This window comes from Theropithecus gelada, chromosome 17 (genome assembly GCF_003255815.1).
Source record: "Theropithecus gelada isolate Dixy chromosome 17, Tgel_1.0, whole genome shotgun sequence".
NCBI lineage: Eukaryota > Metazoa > Chordata > Mammalia > Primates > Cercopithecidae > Theropithecus > Theropithecus gelada.
Window position 1 is genome coordinate 53,101,450 of NC_037685.1, and position 22,887 is coordinate 53,124,336.

General features: G+C 37.9%; 1 protein-coding gene across 1 annotated transcript in view; it reads right to left on the minus strand.

The window, feature by feature from the left end:
- The window catches only part of IFT88 (intraflagellar transport 88), a 125,468-nt gene that overhangs the window by 38,782 nt on the left and 63,799 nt on the right, over positions 1-22,887 (minus strand). The window contains exons 8-11 of the mRNA XM_025364090.1: positions 21,274-21,382; positions 19,077-19,227; positions 17,414-17,529; positions 2,601-2,665 (exon numbers count right to left, since the gene is read on the minus strand). Coding sequence (XP_025219875.1) covers positions 2,601-2,665; positions 17,414-17,529; positions 19,077-19,227; positions 21,274-21,382 — 441 coding nt within the window. The remainder of the gene's footprint in view (positions 1-2,600; positions 2,666-17,413; positions 17,530-19,076; positions 19,228-21,273; positions 21,383-22,887) is intronic.

The window sequence follows — 22,887 nt, forward strand, 5'->3', positions numbered from 1 at the left end:
TTTTTTTTTTTTTTTTTTTTTTTTTTTTTGAGACGGAGTCTCGCTGTGTCTCCCAGGCTGGAGTGCAGTGGCGTGATCTCGGCTCACTGCAAGCTCCGCCCCCCGGGTTCACGCCATTCTCCCGCCTCAGCCTCCCAAGTAGCTGGGACTACAGGCGCCCGCTACCACGCCCGGCTAATTTTTTTTGTATTTTTAGTAGAGACGGGGTTTCACCGTGTTAGCCAGGATAGTCTCGATCTCCTGACCTCGTGATCCACCCGCCTCGGCCTCCCAAAGTGCTGGGATTACAGGCTTGAGCCACCGCGCCCGGCCGGTTTCATGTTTTTTATACCACTCAATATAACTTTTAGAAGAAAAATGTACAGATAAAATAAATTTGAAATAAGGGTTAAAGCAGAAGTAAATGGGTGATAGTTGAAATTTAACTTCTTCCTTTTTTTTTTTTTTTTAAGAGACGAGGTCTCACTCTGTTGCCCAGGTTGGAGTGCAGTGGCTATTCACAGGCACAATCATTATGCACTACAGCCTATAAACTCCTGAGCTGAAACAATCCTCCTGTCTTAGCCTCCAGGGTAGCTGGGACTACAGATGCACATTGCTGAGCCTGGTTCACTTTAAATATTTTAGTGGCAAAAATTAAGATCCACTCAATTTTCTAAAAAAGATTATTCCAGATGAACTGACAAATTTAAAAATAATCTAAGTTATATACTTATAGTAATGTCAATGTCATCCATTTAGTTGGAAAATATTTAAGATGTTTTTATAGTTTTTTTGGGCTGGGCGTGGTGCTCACTCCTGTAATCCCAGCACTTTGGGAGGCCGAGGTGGGTGGACCACTTGAGGTCAGAAGTTTGAGACCAGCCTGGGCAACATGGTAAAACCCCTTCTATACTAAAAATACAAAAATTAACTGGCCATGGTGGCGCACGCCTATAATCCCAGCTACTGGGGAGGCTGACATAGGAGAATCACTTGAACCCAGGAGGTGGAAGTTGCACTGCACTGAGATTAGTGCCACTGCAGCCCAGCCTGGGTGACAGAGCAAAACTCTGTCTCAAAATAAATAGGTGAATGAATAAATAAATAAATAAATGCTTTTGTGTTATTAATTTTTTTTTTTCCAGACAGAGTTTAATGGTGCAATCTCAGCTCACTGTAACCTCCAACCTCCATCTCCCGGGTTCAAGTGATTCTCCTGCCTCAGCCTCCCGAGTAGCTGGGACTACAGGCATGTGCCACCACGCCCAGCTAATTTTTGTATTTTTAGTAGAGACGGGGTTTCACCATGTTGGCCAGGATGGTCTCGATCTCTTGACCTCATGATCTGCCCGCCTCAGCCTCCCAAAGTGCTGAAATTACAGGTGTGAGCCACTGTGCCCGGCCTTTACGGTTTTTTAAACATTAAAAAGTTTATAGAAAGCAATTTATTTTATAACAAAATAATTTAGTTTCATGTAGCAGCAAAGAATAGGAAAAACGAATTTAGGTCAAAGATCTTTCCTAAAATCTTAGCAAATGAGTTATAAATTTCTCTGGGCCTCTCTCTACAAGAGGGATGAAATAGAGACAGGAAGCATCTGACACAAAGCCAGTTCTCAATGCTAGCTGCTGCTTCTAACCTGTACTTCCATAACTGAAGCAGGCTATGTCTTTAAATAATTTAGAATAGTTCATATGGGTATATATATACTTTCTATATGACTGACGTTGAAATGAACATAGGCAATTGAGAACTCATGTTGATATAAATTGAATGTATATGGTATAGTCATGTTGTATATCCAATAAGAATTACAGATCCCCCCTAAAATGATTTGAGGCATACACTGAGTTATGTATTAAAACATTTCTGGTGCCATTCTGAAGGTGCTCACAGAGATAAAGAAGGAAACCTCCCCGCACACCGGGTGAGAACAAACTGCCAACACTTTCAAAACTTGTGCTTCCCTCTTCCCTTAGATTGAATACTTTCTTTTCCTGGGTCATTTTTATGCTCTATAAGAGGGATTATAAATTTGTTAACATTTCTCTCCCAGCTTGATCTTTGACATTTTATGTATATTATTCACTTCACAGTTAGCCTAAAACTAATAGCATCTCCATCCTTCAGGACATGTGTCATCAGCAAGAATTTAATAAAAGCAGTAACAAAACACAAACCAAGATAGCTAGTGATCTTCGGTATAAAAAACATATAGTCGCACTTGTCTCAGTGTGAGCTTTTCTCAGGCTTCACAAATGTCATAAATTTGGCCGAGCACACAGGACATTCAGAACCAACTGAGTAGAAAATGGTCATATAATGTATACAGTATGCCCATTTTTTTTCTGTGGCTAACTTGTGAAAATGATTACATGTTAAGTTTGAGAAATAATAAATCTGTTTTTAAGAAAAGTATTGGAATACATGATTAATATCTACTTTGTAAGCACAACTTTTTTTGTATGTAGTAATTATTGTGTTTTTCACACAATGCTTTGAATATGTACAGTTATAAAAAGTTAGTGTTTTAATAAGCAGATATGCAACTGGAACACATTTATATGTATGATTATCTAGAAGGAAAGAAGCAAAATATCTATAAAATGAATAAAACTAAAGCATTTACCACTTCTTCTAAAACAACTAGCTACCATCAGCTGCCATTTCACTTGTGTAGGCCTATAAAAGAAATAAATGAGATGAAATTAGATATAAATCTGTGATGCTCAGTTTTATAAAGCTATATATCTACTATTTTATATTACTTTTTGACCTTTTGTTAGATCATTTTTATTATTGAAAACAGCAGATACATAATTTCCTTCAGTATTGCCTGTCATATTTATATTAAAACATATAAATTTAAGTGTTCTTCAAAGTTCCTCTAGTTCATACCTTTATTTAGATATTCATATGAGAACCACTTAACCTGTTTGGTTAAAAACCACTGCATTCTACTTTAAACTTAAAGGATCATTACTTTTGCTATAATCTTTTATCATAACACTTACACTTGCTTGCAAATTTAGTACCTGAGAAGCAATTTTTGATCTAGTGTTTGAAGAATCAGGCTTTGACAAAAGAGAGAGTAAACAAATTCTACTAATCCCTTTTTGTCCCTTAAAAAGAAATTTCTTTTCTAAAATAAATAACCAAAACCAGGATTTCTAAATACTTCTGTTAAAAATATCTCAGGATGGCAAGATATGAAGACAGAAACACCTAGGGAACAATCTATGCTTGTCTCATTTTTTGAATCTCCTTTCTAAGTAGAAGCCGGACGGCTTCAAAGAAAACCTCAGTTCCTACTCGATTTGATGGCAAACCTACCAGCTTTGGAATCAGATAGATCTGGCTTTAAATCACAGCCCTGCTACTGGGGCAAGTTACTTAACTTCAAATCCATTGCCTACACGGCCACCCACTGTGATCTAAATAAAATACATATCTAACCACATTACTTCCCTCCTTAAAGCCTGTTACCTCCCTTCCACCTACATGCTAAATCCAAGATTCTAACCCAGTTTATCTACTTTCTAGATCTTTTCTGCCTCTCCAACTCATCTTCCACCATGCCTTGCTTAACATTTCATGGTACAGCACATTCACACAGCAGCACGGACTTCCCTGTATCCCCTGCATTTGCTAGACTCCTGGCTTTTTTATACACCACCATGTCTGCTTAGAGGGTCATTCCAACCTCTTTACTCTCTGCTCATGCCACATGGATAGACGACTGTTCCATATGCTCTCCTAACACCCTAGAATCACTTAACATTGCATTTACCATGTGGTATTATTATTTATGTTTCTGAATACATTACCTTCCTTCCTCTATAAAGATAACTATCATGACTTCTAACACTGTCAATCTAGCCTGTTTTTGAACTATAAATGAATACAATCATATAGTATGTAACTTTTTTTTTTTGAGACAGGGTCCCAGTCTGTCACCCAGATTGAAGTGCAGTGGCATGATCTCAGTTCACTGCAACCTCCCCTTCCCAGGCTCAAGCGATCCTCTTGCCTCAGCCTCCCAAGTAGCTGGGACCACTGGCGCACACTGCCATGGCAGGCTAGATTTTATTTTTTTTAAAAGATATTTTGCCATGTTGCCCAGGCTAGTTTCAAACTCTTGAGCTCAAGAAATCCACCTGCCTCATCCTCCCAAAGTGCTGGAATTACAGGCATGAGCCACTGCACCTGGCAGTATCGTATCCTTTTATTAACTGCTGAATACTGAGATAGTCTTCAGATACCATGCAGTTTACCTACTTAAAGGACACAATACAATGGTTTTAGTGTATTAATTATTTAAAATTATGATAAACTATATACAACATAACATTTGCCAAAATTTACCATTCTTAGGTGTACAATTCAGTGGCATTTATCACACTAACAATATTGTGCAACCATTACCACTATTTCCAAAACATTTTATGACACCAAACAGAAACTCTGCAACCATTAAACAGTAACTCTTCATTCCCTTTCCCACAATTCCCAGTAACTTCTGATCTACTTTCCATCTCCATAAATTTGCCCATTTTAGACACTTCATGTAAGTGGAATATTTGTCATTTTGTGTCTGGCTTCTTTCACTTAGCTAATGTTTTCAAAGTCCTTCCATATTGTAGCATGTAACAGAACTTCCTTTTTATAGTGGAATAATATTCCATTTTATGTATATACAGTGGTCCCCCCTTATCTGTGGTAGATACGTTCCAAGATCACCAGTAGATACCTGAAACTACAAATACTACTGAACCCTATATATACTATGTTTTTTCCTATACAAACATACCTATGATAAAGTTCAATTTATACCTTAGGCTTGGTAAGAGGTTAATAACAATAACTAATAAAATAAAACAATAAACTATAATAGAATTATGTAGATGTGGTCTCTGTCTCTCTCAAAATGTCTTATTATACTTTACTGAGGGTAACTGAAACTGTGGACAGCAAAATACTGTATAAAGGTGGACTACTGTACCATGTTTTCTTTATTCATTGTTGATGGACACCTGGGTTGTTTCTACCTTTTGGCTACTATAAATAATGCTGAGGCTACTTTTGGCTATCGTAAATTGAAAGCTGAGGCTCAAACAGATGAGATACTTACACAAACATGTGTAAGTATCTTATCTTACATGTTTGTGTAAGTATCTGTTTGAGCCTTAGCTTTCAATTCCTTTGGGTATATACTTACTATACACTGAAAACTATGCAACATTGTTGAAAGAAATTAAAGAAGACATAGATGGAGAGGCATGTGTGTCCTTGAATTGGAAGACTTAATATTTTTAAGAAAACAATACTACTCAAAGTGATCTATAACGTCAGTGCAATCCCTATCAAAATCTCAATGGTGTTTTTGCAAAAATAGGAAAACTCACCCTAATATTCATGTGGAATCTCAAGGAACCATGAATAGCCAAAACAATTTGAAAAAGAACAAAGTTGAAGAACTCATGCTTCCTGATTTTAAAATTTGCTTTAATGCTACAATAATTGAAACTGTGTGGTACTACTGCAGAAGGACAGATATATACACCCAAAGAATAGAATCTAGAACCCAGAAATAAATCCTCATATATATGGTAAATTGATTTCCAACAAAGGTGCCAAAAGGTGCCAAGCCCACTCAATGGAAAAGGGACAGTCTTTTGCCTCCACAGCTAAATTAATCCCTATTTTATTCTTTTTGATACCACTGTAAATGGAATTTTTTTTCTCAATTTCCTTTTTGGATTTTTCATTGCAAATGCATAGAAATACAACTAGTTTTATGGGTTAATTTTATATCCTGCAACTTTGCTGAATTTGTTTTATTATTATATCTAAAATTTTTATGTGGATTCCTTAGAGATTTTACATATAAGATCATGTCATCTGTGAACAGAGTTAATTTTTACTTCATCTCTTCCAACGTAGATGCCTTTTATTTCTTTTTCTTGCCTACCTGCTCTGGCTAGAATTTCCAGTACCATGTTGATTAGAAGCAGTGTAAGTGGGCATCGTTGTTTGTGATCTTAAGAAAGAAAGCTTTTGCTCTTGCACCATTCAGTATCCTGTTAGCTGTGAGTTTCCATACAATACTTGATCATGTTAAGGAAGTTCTTTCTATTCCTGATTTGAGTATTTTTATCACAAAGGGATGTTGAATTTTGTCATATGCCTTTTCTGCATTAATTGAGATGATCACGTGAGTTTTTCCTTCATTCTATTCATGTGAAGTATTAAATTGACTGATCTTCATATGTTGAACTATCCTTGCACTCTGGGAGTAAATTCCACTTGCGAATGATGTACTTCTTTTACTATGTGGCTAAATTTGGTTTGCTTTTTGTATTTTGTTGAGTATTTTGTTGAGTATTTTTGCATTTATATTCGCAAAAGACATTAGTCTGTAGTTTTCTTGTAGTGTCTTTGTTTGCCTTTGGGATAAGGATAATGCTGGCCTAATTGACTGAGTTAGGAAGTGTTTACCTTCTCTTCAATGTTTAGGAGAATTTGAAAAAACTGGTGTGAATTTTTCTTGAAATGTCTGGCAGAATTTACCAGTGAATCCATGTAGCCCGTGGCTTTTCTTTCTTGGAATATTTTTTATTATTGACTTAATTTCCTTACTGGTTATAGGTCTATGCAGATTTTTTATTTCTTCTTGAGTTGGGTTTGGTTGATTGTGTTTCTACAAAATTTGTCCATTTTATCTAGGTTATCTAATTTGTTGAGGCAAAGTTTTCTTATAACTCTTTTTATTTCTGTAAAATTGGTAGTGAGGCCTCTACTTGCATTTCTAATCTTAGTAATCAAGTCTTCTTTTTTTTGTTAGTCCATCTAGCTAGAGATTTGTCAATTTGGTTGAGCTTTTCAAAGAATCAATTTCTCGTTTTGTTGATTTTCTCTACAGCTTTTCTGTTCTCTGTTTTATTTATCTCTGCTCTAACTTTTATTTCCTTCCTGCTGCTAGCTTTGGGTTTAAAGTGCTCTTCTTTTTCTAATTCCTTAAGGTGTTTAGTTAGGTTACTAACCTGAGATCTTTCTTCTTCTTTAATGTACTTACAGATATAAATTTCCCTCTTAGGGCTGCTTTTGCAGCATCTTGTTAAGTTTTAGTACATTGTGTTTCATTTTCACTTGTCTCAGGGATTTTCTAACTTCCCTGGTGATTTCATATTTGATCCACTAGTTAAGAGTGTGTTCTTTAATTCCACATATTTGTGAATTTTCCAGTTTTCCTTCTGTTATTAATTTCTAGTTTCATTATATTATGACAGAAGAAGATAATTCGTATGACTTCAATCTTTTCAATTTATTAAGTTGTGGCCTAACCTATGGTTTATCCTGGAGAATGTTCCACGTACACTTAAGAATGTATAATCTCCTGTTGCTGGGTTCAGTGTTTTGTGTATGACTGTTAGGTCTACCTGGTTTATAAACTGCTTAAGTCTTTATTTTCTTATTTATCTTTTGTGTGAGGTTCACAGAAGGCAACACACATTTTTGAAAGTATTAAGTCTCAAACTAATATTGAGGTCTATTTCATCCTTTAATTGTATCAATTTTTGCTTCATACATTTTGGGGCTCCTCTGTTGGGTTTTTAAGTGTTGTACATTCTTGCAGTAATGAACCTTTTACCAATATATAGTGTCATTCTTTGGCTCTTGTAACCTTTTGTGACTTAAAGCCTATTTTGTCTGGCAGTAATACGGCCTCCCAGCTCTCTTTTGGTTACCATTAATATTTGTTTGGAGTATCTTTTTCAATCCTTTTGCTTTCAACCTCTTTTGTGTCCTTATATCTAAAGTGCATCTCTTGTAGACAGTATGTAAATAGACCCTGATTTTCTTATTCAATCTGCTAATTTTTTCTTTTAATGGGAAAGTTTATATATACATTTATATTTAATGTGATTATTGACACAGAAGGATTTGCTTCTGCTATCTGTTTCCTGCATGTGTTATATGTTTTTTCTTCCTCAATTCTTCCATTACTACCCTTTTTCGGTATTTTGGTGATTTTTTTTAGTGTACTATTTCGATTTTTAGTTATTTGCCTAACAATTTTTTATAATGTACTATTTGATTTTTTAGTTATTTTCCTAATGATTATCTTGGGTATTATAATTAACATCTGAAACTTATAAGCATCTCACTTGAACAATAAAAACTTACTTTATTTTATTTTATTTATTTATTGAGATGGAATCTTGCTCTGTCACCCAGGCTGGAGTGCAGTGGTGCGATCTCTGCTCTATGCAACCTCCACCTTCTAGGTTCAAGCGACTCTCATGCCTCAGCCTCCTGAGTAGCTGGGACTACCGGCGCCTGCCACCACACCCAGTTAATGTTTGTATTTTTAGTAGAGACGGAGCTTTGCCATGATGGCCAGGCTGGTCTTGAACTCCTGACCTCAGGTGATCCACCTGCCTGGGCCTCCAAAGTGCTGGGATTACAAGTATGAACCATCACGCTTGGACAGGATACAGAATTCTTGGTTGACAGTTTGTGTTTCGTTTGTTTGCTTTTAAATTTCAGGACTTTGTATCATTCCATTGCTTTCTGGCCTCCAAGGTTTCTGGTGAGAAATCTACTAATAATCGTACTGAGGGTCCCTGTATGTGATGAGCTACTTTTCTCATGTTGCTTTTGAGATTCTTTGTTTTTGGATAGTTTGATCATAATGTGTCTCATTGCGGATCTTTTAGGGTTTTTCCTACATAGAGTTCACTGACCTGTGCAGACTTCTGGATTCATGTCTTTCCTCAAATTTGGGAAGTATGGCAATAATTTCTTCAAATAGTCTCTTTCCTCCCTTTTCCTCTCTCTTCCCCTTCTGGAATTGCCATAATGCCTATATTGGTCCACTTGATGGTGTCTTATAATAATCATCATCACAATCAATATTAAAGAACATTACCTAATGCTGCTTAAGAATGAAATTACATTAAGTGGACCGGTCAGAACTAGGATTTCTTCATATTTTAATACATGATTTATGAATGTAAAGAAAATAAAAGACAACAGTTTAGGCTTAAACCAATTGCCAAAAACACTATATTACTAAGAACCATAAAAATCTAAGAGATACAGCAAGGCGAGTAGTTTCTACAGTAAAGAAATTTAATTCAACTACATGCCAAGTTGACATGTAAAGAATAATTAAAGAATACGTAAAGAACTATGTGACATAAGAAATAATACTCTGACTTCTCAAAAAGCCTACATTTTATTGTAGCAGTAGAACTTATAGAATAAATCAAAGCTTAGCATGTAAAAAAAAGAAAATGTGAAAATTAAGATATATGGTATAGAAAACAAACGCTCAAAAGAGATGTTATATAATGAATGTATATTGAATTAAGTTTCTGTCACTGAGAAGGAGATTAACAGCAGGTGCAAGTGGAAGTAAGTTTATAGGAAAGTAGGGAGAGAGAAATGTTAGGAAGGTTTCTAAAAAAGGCTTCTATATTCTGGGAAACTGAGGCATAAAATAAATAGGGGAATTGAAGAGATCAGAGAAACAGGAGGGAGAGAAATACTTAAGACTGATGAGCAGTGCTCATTATCACACAGATCTGTGTGGCATCAATTCACCTGGTTACATAATTTTCCTCTGACAGTGCTTCACAGCCTGTGTAAAGGAATGGAATCAACGGTTACAATAACCTAAGAACTGAAATCTCTGCGAATAAATGGGGCAGTAAAGCAAGAGAGAGAGAAAAAAAACAGGAATGTTAGCAAGAAAGGGAAAAGATGTGGCCAATTAAGCAATCTAGTATGGATAAGCTCAGAATTAAAGTCAGAAGGAGGCTGAGACTGCAAGATAAGGGGAAGGTCAAGAGGGGAGGTCTCAATATCACCAAAGAAAAATACACTGGAAAATAGGGAGCATGGAAGTTGGAAAGATAAGAGGTTATGTTCAGACAGCTGGATGTTGTAACTTAAGATTTTATTGGTGTAGGGTGGGCGCAGTATCTCACGCCTGTAATCCCAGCACTTTGGGAGGCTGAGGTGAACAGATCACTTGAGGGCAGGAGTTCAAGACCAGCCTCACCAACATGGTGAAAAACCCCGTTTCTACTTAAAAAAAAAAAAAAAAAAAAAGAATTAGCTAGGTGTAGTGGTATGTGCCTATAATCCCAGCTACTCCAGAGGCTGAGGCAGAAGAATCACTTAAACCTGGGAAGCAGAGGTTGCAGTGAGCTGGGATCACACCACTGCACTCCAGCCTGGGTGACAAAGCAAGACTCTGTCCTCCGTCTCAAAAAAAAAAAAGAGGAAAGATTTTATTGGTGTAAATGTGTTAGTAATCATCACAATCAGATGAGTCAGGTGACTGAACTAAAAGAGGGTAAAGATCAATGGAGTTAGGGAGGTCAAAACTTGTAGGGCTAGAATACTGATGGAATGAAAAGCAAGAATATAAGCTAGACTAGGTAAGGGACTGACTGTTAATCAACATCTCACATTTAGAAATAGGAGTTAAAAATGGAACAGTGGCAGACTGAGCCTCAAAGAAGGGAGGGTCTTGCATGAGCTAACGGCTAATGTTAGAGTAGTATTACGTGTAATTAAAAAGCTTACAGTGTATTACTGAAATAGCTTTAATCTTAAAGACGTAACTAAACTAAAACTATCTCCTCATCCTTGGTAATTAATTTTATAATTCTCAAAAAAAATTTATGTGAAATAAATATCATAAAAATGAATTGTCTAATACAAATTCCAAACAGAAATTATTTTACTTAAGCATTTATCATTCAAATCATTCAAATTATTCCAAGGGACATTTGATCTTAAAATTCAAATGGCCAACTACAAAGCAGATGATGATGTATTAAAATTATTTTTGAGGGGGTGCGCCCAAGATGGCCAAATAGGAACAGCTCCAGCCTCCAGCTCCCAGTGTGAGCAACAAAGAAGATGGGTGATTTCTGCATTTTCTACTGAGGTACCGGGTTCATCTTACTGGGGCATGTCAGACAGTTGGCGCTGGTCCGCGGGTGCAACCCGACCAGCAAGAGCTGAAGCAGGGCGAGGCATCGCCTCACCTGGGAAGTGCAAGGGGGAAGGGAATTATTTTTCCTAGCCAAAGGAAATTGAGACACACAACACCTGGAAAATCAGGTAACTCCCACCCTAATACTGCACTTTACCAAGGGTCTTAGCAACCGGCACACCAGGAGATTATATCCCACACCTGGCCCAGAGGGTCCCATACCCACGGAGCCTCCCTCACTGCTAGCACAGCAGTCTGAGATCTAACTGCAAGGTGGCAGCGAGGCTGAGGGAGGGGCGCCCGCCATTGCTGAGGCTTAAGTAGGTAAACAAAGCCGCTGGGAAGCTCGAATTGGGTGGAGCCCACCACAGCTCAAGGAGGCCAGCCTGCCTCTGTAGACTCTTCCTCTGGGGACAGAGCATAGCTAAACAAAAAGCAGCAGAAACCTCGGCAGAGGTAAATGCCCCTGTCTGACAGCTTTGAAGAGAGCAGTGGATCTCCCAGCACGGAGGTTGGGATCTGAGAATGGACAGACTGCCTGCTCAAGTGGGTCCCTGACCCCTGAGTAGCCTAACTGGGAGACATCCCCCACTAGGTGCAGACCAACACCTCACACCTCACACGGTGGGGTACACCCCTGAGACAAAGCTTCCAGAGCAAGAATCAGACAGCAACACTTGCTGTTCAGCAATATTCTATCTTCTGCAGCCTCCGCTGCTGATACCCAGGCAAACAGGGTCTGGAGTGGAACTCAAGCAAACTCCAACAGACCTACAGCTGAGGGTCCTGACTGTTAGAAGGAAAACTAACAAACAGAAAGGACACCCACACCAAAACCCCATCAGTACGTCACCATCATCAAAGACCAAAGGCAGATAAAACCACAAAGATGGGGAAAAAGCAGTGCAGAAAAGCTGGAAATTCAAAAAACCAGAGCGCATCTCCCCCTCCGAAGAAATGCAGCTCATCGCCAGCAATGGAACAAAGCTGGACGGAGAATGACTTTGATGAGTTGAGAGAAGAAGGCTTCAGTTGCTCAAACTTCTCAGAGCTAAAGGAGGAACTACGTAACCTGTGCAAAGAAACTAAAAATCTTGAAAAAAGAATGGATGAATGAATAACTAGAATAATCAATACAGAGAAGACCTTAAAAGAACAGACAGAGATGAAAACCATAACACGAGAACTACGTGACAAATGCACAAGCTTCAGTAACCAACTCGATCAACTGGAAGAAAGAGTATAAGTGATTGAAGATCAAATGAATGAAATGAAGCAAGAAGAGAAGTGTAGAGAAAAAAGAGTAAAAAGAAATGAACAAAGCCTCTAAGAAATATGAGATTATGTGAAAAGACCAAATCTACATCTGACGGGTGTGCCTGAAAGTGACGGGGAAAATGGAAGCAAGTTGGAAAACACTCTGCAGGATATCATCCAGAAGAACTTCCCAAACCTAGTAAGGCAGGCCAACATCCAAATTCAGGAAATACAGGGAACGCCACAAAGATATTCCTCGAGAAGAGCAACTCCAAGACACATAATTGTCAGATTCACCAAAGCTGAAAAGAAGGAAAAAATGTTAAGGACAGCCAGAAAGAAACATCAGGTTACACACAAAGGGAAGCCCATCAGACTAACAGCAGATCTCTCAGCAGAAACTCTCCAAGCCAGAAGAAAGTGGGAGCCAATATTCAACATTCTTAAAGAAAAGAATTTTCAACCCAGCATTTCATATTCAGCCAAACTAAGTTGCATAAATGAAGGAGAAATAAAATCCTTTACAGACAAGCAAATGCTGAGAGATTTTGTCACCACCAGACCTACCCTACAAGAGCTCCTGAAGGAAGCACTAAACATGGAAAGGAACAACCAGTACCAGCCACTGCAAAAACATGCCAAAACATAACAACCATCGATGCTAGGAAGAAACTGCATCAACTAACGAGCAAAATAACCAGCTAACATCATAATGACAGGATCAAGTTCACACATAACAATATTAACTGTAAATGTAAATGTAAATGTTAGTCCTTAGAGACTTACAAAGAGACTTAGACTCCCATACAATAATAATGGGAGACTTCAACATCCCACTGTCAACATTAGACAGATCGAGACAGAAAGTTAACAAGGATATCCAGGAATTGAACTCAACTCTGCACCAAGCGGACCTGATAGACATTAGAACTCTCCACCCCAAATCAACAGAATATACATTCTTCTCAGCACCACATCGCACTTATTCCAAAATTGACCACATAGTTGGAAGTAAAGCACTCCTCAGCAAATGTACAAGAACAGAAATTGTAACAAACTCTCTCTCAGACCACAGTGCAATCAAACTAGAACTCAGGACTAAGAAACTCAATCAAAGCCGCTCAACTACATGGAAACTGAACAACCTGCTCCTGAATGACTACTGGGTACATAACGAAATGAAGGCAGAAATAAAGATGTTCTTTGAAACCAATGAGAGCAAAGATAAAACATACCAGAATCTCTGGGACACAGGAAATTTATAGCACTAAATGCCCATAAGAGAAAGCAGGAAAGATCTAATATTGACACCATAACATTACAATTAAAAGAACTAGAGAAGCAAGAGCAAACACATTCAAAAGCTAGCAGAAGGCAAGAAATAACTAAGATCAGAGCAGAACTGAAGGAGATAGAGACACAAAAACCCTCCAAAAAATCAATGAATCCAGGAGCTGGTTTTTTGAAAAGATCAACAAAATTGATAGACCGCTAGCAAGACTAATAAAGAAGAAAAGAGAGAAGAATCAAATAGACGCAATAAAAAAATGATAAAGGGATATCACCACTGACCCCAGAGAAAAACAAACTACCATCAGAGAATACTATAAACACCTCTACGCAAATAAACTAGAAAACCTAGAAGAAATGGATAATTTCCTGGACACTTACACTCTTCCAAGACTAAACCAGGAAGAAGTTGAATCCCTGAATAGACCAATAGCAGGCTCTGAAATTGAGGCAATAATTAATAGCCTACCAACCAAAAAAAGTCCAGGACCAAACGGATTCACAGCCAAATTCTACCAGAGGTACAAGGAGGAGTTGGTACCATTCCTTCTGAAACTATTTCAATCAATAGAAAAAGAGGGAATCCTCCCTAACTCATTTTATGAGGCCAACATCATCCTGATACCAAAGCCTGATGGAGATACAACAAAAAAAGAGAATTTTAGACCAATATCCCTGATGAACATCAATGCAAAAATCCTCAATAAAATACTGGCAAACCGAATCCAGCAGCACATCAAAAAGCTTATCCACCATGATCAAGCGGGCTTCATCCCTGGGATGCAAGGCTGGTTCAACATATGCAAATCAATAAATGTAATCCAGCATATAAACAGAACCAAAGACAAAAACCACATGATTATCTCAATAGATGCAGAAAAGGCCTTCAAAAAATTCAACAGCCCTTCATGCTAAAAACTCTCAATAAATTCGGTATTGATGGAATGTATCTCAAAATCATAAGAGCTATTTATGACAAACCCACAGCCAATATCATACTGAATGGGCAAAAACTGGAAGCATTCCCTTGGAAAACTGGCACAAGACAGGGATGCCCTCTCTCACCACTCCTATTCAACATAGTGTTAGAAGTTCTGGCTAGGGCAATCAGGCAAGAAAAAGAAATCAAGGGTATTCAGTTAGGAAAAGAAGAAGTCAAATTATCCCTGTTTGCAGATGACATGATTGTATATTTAGAAAACCCCATTGTCTCAGCTCAAAATCTCCTTAAGCTGATAAGCAACTTCAGCAAAGTCTCAGGATACAAAATCAATGTGCAAAAATCACAAGCATTCTTATACACCAGTAACAGACAGAGAGCCAAATCATGAATGAACTCCCATTCACAATAGCTTCAAAGAGAATGAAATACCTAGGAATCCAATTTACAAGGGATGTAAAGGACCTCTTCAAGGAGAACTACAAACCACTGCTCAGCGAAATAAAAGAGGACACAAACAAATGGAAGAACATACCATGCTCATGGATAGGAAGAATCAATATTGTGAAAATGGCCATACTGCCCAAGGTAATTTATAGATTCAATGCCATCCCCCTTAAGCTACCAATGACTTTCTTCACAGAATTGGAAAAAACTGCTTTAAAGTTCATATGGAACCAAAAAAGACCCCACATTGCCAAGACAATCCTAAGCTAAAAGAACAAAGCTGGAGGCATCATGCTACCTGACTTCAAACTATACTACAAGGCTACAGTAACCAAAACAGCATGGTACTGGTACCAAAACAGAGATATAGACCAATGGAACAGAACAGAGCCCTCAGAAATAATACCACACGTCTACAGCCATCTGATCTTTGACAAACCTGAGAGAAACAAGAAATGGGGAAAGGATTCCCTATTTAATAAATGGTGCTGGCAAAATTGGCTAGCCATAAGTAGAAAGCTGAAACTGGATCCCTTCCTTACTCCTTATATGAAAATTAATTCAAGATGGATTAGAGACTTAAATGTTAGATCTAAAACCATAAAAACCCTAGAAGAAAACCTAGGTAATATCATTCAAGACACAGGCATGGGCAAGGACCTCATGTATAAAACACCAAAAGCAATGGCAACAAAAGCCAGAATTGAAAAATGGGATCTAATTAAACTAAAGAGCTTCTGCACAGCAAAAGAAACTACCATCAGAGTGAACAGACCACCTACAGAATGGGAGAAAATTTTTGCCATCTACTCATCTGACAAAGGTCTAATATCCAGAACCTATAAAGAACTCAATCAAATTTACAAGAAAAAAACAAACAACCCCATCAAAAAGTGGGCAAAGGATATGAACAGACACTTCTCAAAAGAAGACATTCATACAGCCAACAGACACATGAAAAAATGCTCATCATCACTCGCCATCAGAGAAATGCAAATCAAAACCACAATGAGATACCATCTCACACCAGTTAGAATGGCAATAATTAAAAAATCAGCAAACAACAGGTGCTGGAGAGGATGTGGAGAAACAGGAACACTTTTACACTGTTGGTGGGACTGTAAACTAGTTCAATCATTGTGGAAGACAGTGTGGCGATTCCTCAAGGATCTAGAACTAGAAATACCATTTGACCCAGCCATCCCATTACTGGGTATATACCCACAGGATTATAAATCATGCTGCTATAAAGACACATGCACATGTATGTTTATTGCGGCACTATTCACAACAGCAAAGACTTGGAATCAACCCAAATGTCCATCAATGACAGACTGGATTAAGAAAATGTGGCACATATACACCATGGAATACTATGCAGCCATAAAAAAGGATGAGTTCGTGTCCTTTGTAGGGACATGGATGCAGCTGGAAACCATCATTCTCAGCAAACTATCGCAAGAACAGAAAACCAAATACCACATGTTCTCACTCACAGGTGGGAATTGAATAATGAGATCACTTGGATACAGGAAGGGGATCATCACACACCGGGTCCTATTGTGGGGGGTGGGGAGGGATAGCATTAGGAGATATACCTAATGTAAATGACGAGTTAATGGGTGCAGCACACCAACATGGCACATGTATACATATGTAACAAACCTGCACATTGTGCACATGTACCCTAGAACTTAAAGTACAATAAAAAATATATATTTTTGAATTTTTTTGAATCAGATATGTATAAAACACTCTGATATGAACTTAAGGACATTGAAAACATTTTAATTTTTAATATATATCAATTATAAATTGAAACCAACAAAACTGTTTTGTATTAAGACTCTTTTAGAAATGAAACTTTGTCCTAGGACGGAGATGGTCATTTTCTCATTGATAAAGAAATAATAATTGTTTGCTGAGGTATGAATAAGAAAAACACATAAAGAAAAGTACCTTAAAGAGGATATTTTAAAATTCTATGCAAAGGGAAATATATTTATCACAATAAATACCAAGTCAAATAGAATAAAATATAAGAAAATAAAAATAATTTGGCCAGATGCAGTGGCTCATGTCTGTAATCCCAGCACTTTGGGAGGCTGACGCGGGTGGATCACCTGAGGTCAGGAGTTTGAGAAAAGCCTGGACAATATGGTGAAACCCTGTCTCTACTAAAATACAAAAAATTAGCCGGGTGTGGTGGCACATGCCTGTAATCCCAGATACTCGGGAGGCTGAGGCAGGAGAATCGCTTGAACCCAGGAGGCAGAGGTTGCAGTGAGCCAAGATCATGCTATTGCACTCCAGCCTGGGAAACAAGAGCGAAACTCCGTCTCAAACAAACAAGAAACAAACAAAAATAATTTATGAATGTCCGTCCATCAACATCTGTTCTTGAAATCAGATACTAATTCTAGGGATTAAAAAAACTCAAGACATGACATTAACTAAACATAAAATCCTAATGATTACTTACTGTATAAGAGAAGCTCTTTCAAAGTACTGAATGGCTTTTTCCCAAAACTGGGTGTCAATGTAATAGGCTCCAAGCCACTCAATGACTTCAATATTACAAGGAAAATACCTATATGACTGGAAAAATATATGGAATGTAACAATACAACTTCAATGGCAACATATAATTTACTTCTTGAATACTTTACCTATTGAATAAATTTATCCAATATGACATTTCTTAATAAAGGAGTATGAGCTGTCCTAAGTACTTTGTAAATTCTGAAACTATAATATTATATTTAGAAAACCTAAGCTTTGCTTGACACATTTTTCAATTATCTGTAAATACTTTTGCTATAACAATATATGAGCTGAGTTCAATTAAATATTTAAAAGAATAAAAAAGAGATGCAAATCGTGCTTTAAGAGAAAAATGAATTTATATTTCTTTTTATTATTAATATTATTAATTATTATTATTTTAAGACAGTCTCGCTCTGTCGCCCAGCCTGGAGTGTACTAAATGCGATCTTGGCTCACTACAATCTCTGCCTCCTGGGTTCAGGCAATTCTTGTGCCTTAGTCTCCTGAGTAGCTAGGATTACAGGCATGCCACAACCACACTTGGATAATTTTTGTATTTTTAGTAGAGAGGGGGTTTCCTCATGTTGGCCAGGCTGGTCACATACTCCTGGCCTCAAGTGATCTGCCTTCCTTGGCCTCCCAAAGTGCTGGGATTAAAGGTAAGGGCCACCACACCTATCCTTTTACAATTATTATTTTAGAGATGGGGTCTTGTTATGTTGCCTAGGCTGGTCTTGATCTCTTGGTCTTAAGCAATCCTCTCACTCTGGCCTCCCAAAGTGTTGAGATTACAGATGTGAGCCACCTCACCCAGACCTATTTCATTTTTTTTCATTAAAACAAGTAAAAAACTAACCTCATGCCTGGCGTGGTGGTAATCTCATCACTTTGGGAGGCTGAGGTGAGCAGATCAGCTGAGGTCAAGAGTTCGAGACCAGCCTGGCCAACATGGTGAAATGTCCCTCTACTAAAGATACAAAAATTAGCTGGGCGTGGTGGCAGGCGCCTGTAATTCCAGCTACTCTGGAGGCTGAGGCAGGAGAACTGCTTAAACCTAGGAGGAGGAGGCTGCAGTGAGCCGAGACTACACCACTGTGCAGCAGCCTGGGCGACACAGCAAGACTATCTCAAAACAAAACAAAAACTTCATTTTCCAAGAATGCTTTATTTTAAATAAATCATTTTAAAACTGGGAAGATCTTCTAAAATTTCAAAGTCTTGCTGCCTTTATAACAATTCATAAAATGCTAAAACACAGGCCGGGCGCGGTGGCTCAAGCCTGTAATCCCAGCACTTTGGGAGGCCGAGATGGGCGGATCACAAGGTCAGGAGATCGAGACCATCCTGGCTAACACGGTGAAACCCCGTCTCTACTAAAAATACAAAAAACTAGCCGGGCGAGGTGGCGGGCGCCTGTAGTCCCAGCTACTCGGGAGGCTGAGGCAGGAGAATGGCGGGAACCCGGGAGGCGGAGCTTGCAGTGAGCTGAGATCCGGCCACTGCACTCCAGCCCGGGCGACAGAGCAAGACTCCATCTCAAAAAAAAAAAAAAAAAAAAAATGCTAAAACACAGAAGGAAATTAAGATAACACACCTACCTCATAGTAATATTGAAATGCTTGAGATTTATCTCCTTCATGATCATATAATTCTCCCAGTTTAGATAAAACTTGAGGATCGGTTGGAACAACACTGACCACCTGCATTAGCCATTCAATAGCTTGACTGGGATTTTCCATTAATTCATATCTTAGGCAATGTCAGTTAAGGAAAACACGTTTTCTAAATTCATTAATCAATAAACAAACTTAAAAAACATTACAGTAACAATATTTCTTAGCCTACAGTAATGTGCTATTGTGTACTGTTTCCTCTGGATTTCTCAGGGGTGGAGATGGAATGCAGCAGTACTGTGGAGGTAACATTCTCGCTCCCTATGTACAGCCTGCTTTCCCTTTTCCTTCATTACTATCCACTAAGATCAACTCCCAAATTTCTGGTAGAATTATTCAAAGTATTGTCCAAAAATTGTCCTTAATAAAAATGTCCTGGATGTTGCATCCAGTTATTCTCTCTCTCTTAACATGTTCAGCATATTAAGGGAATTACTTTCATGTGTTTTTCCTGTGTTTTCCCTAATTAGATTATAAACCCAAGGATAGTGGGTTTTTTTTTTTGTAACTTTCTTTAGTACCTACTAAGTCTTCTGTGTATATACAAATAATTTATTCATACCAATACTTTTTGACTAATTACTATTTATTTTATACATATTAGGTATTTCAGTGAAATGAAGATATTCCAATCCAAAGTTTATTGAAAAAGAAGCACTGTTTTCAATGGTGACAAGGGTGACACCAGAAAAATCTACTGTTTTTAATGATGACAAGTGTGATACCACAAGAAAAAAAAAATGCAAATGTACTCAAACAGTCTCAAATATATCAATTGCTTGACTTGATCCTAGCTGATCATGAATTGGGTAGTAAAAGATAATGACACTGGCAGTTTCAGAGAAATTAAATGAACAAAAAGACTAACAGGAGTAACTGTGATGTTATCTGATCTAAAACTAATTTTTTTTTGTTTTTTTTAGACAGTCTAGCTCTGCACCCAGGCTAGAGTGCCATGGCACTATCTTGGCTCACTGCAACATCTGCCTCCCAGGTTCAAGTGATTCCCCTGCCTCAGTCTTGGGAGTAACTGGGATTACACGTGCCTGCCACAACACCTGGCTAATTTTTGTATTTATAGTAGAGATGGGGTTTCACCATGATGGCCAGGCTGGTCTCGAACTCCTGACCTCAAATGATTCGCCTGCCTCGGCCTCCCAAAGCGCTGGGATTACAGGTATGAGCCACTGTGCCTGGCTTAAAACTAAAATGTTTAAATAAAATTCTTTATCAAAAGTACAGCAGATGGTACTTAAAATTATTAATGGTACACCTTACGACATATAAAATTTTCTAAACATATCTGTATAAAATTTAAATCAAGATAACAGTAACCTGAAAACCTACCTAAGATGTTTAACGCTTCCCCACATTGTGGCCAAAGCTTACTAAAATAAGGAGAGAAATTAAAGTGCTTTTCAAATAGCATGAAAAGCATTAAAAACATTAACACATTTCTGCTTTTTTAACCAAGAGCAGGGCTTATTTAAAAAGCTACGTGTTGTGGAAGAAACTGATATGAGGGCAACATTTTGTAGTTCTACATTCCCCTGAGTTTGAAACATAATACTGATACACACAGTATACATTCAATAAATGACTATTAAATGAACAGAATGAATGAGTGAGTTCATATGAAGAATTACATAATTTTAGAGGGTAACAGTCTTTGGACACCTCATTATAGCTACAGGTCAGTTAAAAAAATAAGAAAAATTATCCGAACTCAATCAATAGTACGAATCAGTAATAAACAGTATTTAGTAAGTTAGTGCTTCAATGATACCCTACAAGCTTCAGAATTAATATAATGTTCTAAAGCACCAAACTGACTTTCAATGAATGGTTTATATGTACCCAAAATGTCATAATTACTTCAGTTATTTTCAAAATTTAATAAATAATAGTTTTAACCATTAATTCCTCTTTCAATGCAAATAACATTTTAAAATAGCATTACTCAAATGATTTTTTTATCACATGATAATCTGCTAGTTAGATTATCCTCATCACTTACTTCAAATATTATCCTCAATTACTTCATTAAACTTATTTAATAATTGATCTTCAATCACCAATTGAGAGAATTAATAACTGTCCCTAAGTTTTTCAAATAAGATACATATTTGCTATCTGGTAAAGAACTTCGGCACTGTTTCGCAGGATTGCATGAAGTTTCAGGAAACAGTCCAAAGCCTCATCCAGCCGATTTAGTTTCTCATAGGTAAGGCCTTAAAAAAAAGAAAAAGAAAAAAAAGAAAACCTATAAGCGTCATTATTGGTATTAATTTATTTAACGGTAACAGAATAAATCTCAAAATATATGTAAATATTTATCCAAAAGAGAAAATGAAGATGAACTGAGGTTTTTGTTTTTTGATACAGGGTCTCACTCCTGCTGCCCATGCTGGAGTGTAGTGGCGCAAACATGGCTCACAGCAGCCTCGACCTCCCAGGCTCAGGTGATTCTCCTACCTCAGCCTCTCAAGTAGCTGGGATTATATGCATGTGCTACTATGCCCAGTTAATTTTTTGTATTTTTAGTAGAGACAGGATTTCGCCATGTTGCTCAGGCTGGTCTGGAACTCCTAGCCTCAAGAGATCCACCTGCCTCAGCCTCCCAAAGTGCTGGGATTACAGGTATGAGTCACCACACCCGGCCAACTGAGAATGTTTTTAAAGAATAATGTTAGGGTGGGGATTCTCCACTGGCAGACACCAAAAGATGCTACAAAGCTTCAGTGATTTTAAAAGTGTAGTGGGGGGCAGGAATAGACAGACCAATAGAACAGAACAAATAGTTCAGAAATGCACTCAATTATAGAGTTTAAAGACATTTAAAATCAGTGGGGAGGAAAATGCTAGTAATAAGTGGTGCCAGAACAACCGACTATACATTATTATTATTTTTTGTGTGTGGGGTGGGGGGCAGAGTCTTGCTCTTTCGCCCAGACTGGAGTGCAGTGGTGTGATCTCGGCTCACTGCAAAATCTGCCTCCCAGGTTCACGCCATTCTCCTGCCTCAGTCTCCCGAGTAGCTGGGACTATAGGTGCCTGCAACCACGCCTGGCTAATTTTTTCTATTTTTAGTAGAGATTGGGGTTTCACTGTGTTAGTCAGGATAGTCTCCATCTCCTGACCTTGTGATCCGCCCGCCTCAGCCTCCCAAAGTGCTGGGATTTACATGCATGAGCCACTGTGCCTGGCCATTAATTTTTTTAAATGTAGATTCTTATTTCATAAAAAATGAACTCAAAATTTTGAAACTCAACAGAAAAAACAAAGCTATAAGAAGAGTATGAAAAGAAAATATAGAAAAATGATTTATAATCTGAAGGTAAGAAGGGCTTCATAAAGCAATAAACAAATGAATAAAGCAATAAACACAATTTTTTTAAAAGACAAATTTGGCCAGGCGTGGTGGCTCATGCCTGTAATCCCATCACTTTGGGAGGCTGAGGCAGGTGGATCACTTGAGGTCAGGAGTTCGAGACCAGCCTGGCCAACACAGTGAAACCCTGTCTCTACTAAAAATGCAAAAAATTAGACTGGCATAGTGGAGCGTGCCTGTGGTTCCAGCTACTTGGACGGCTACAGCGAGAGAATCACTTGAATCTGGAAGGTGGAGGTTGCATTGAGCTGAGATCATGCCACTGCACCCCAGCCTGGACAACAGAGCGAGACTCAGTCTCAAAAAAAAAAAAAAAAAAAAAAGAAAAAAAAAAAAAATATTCTA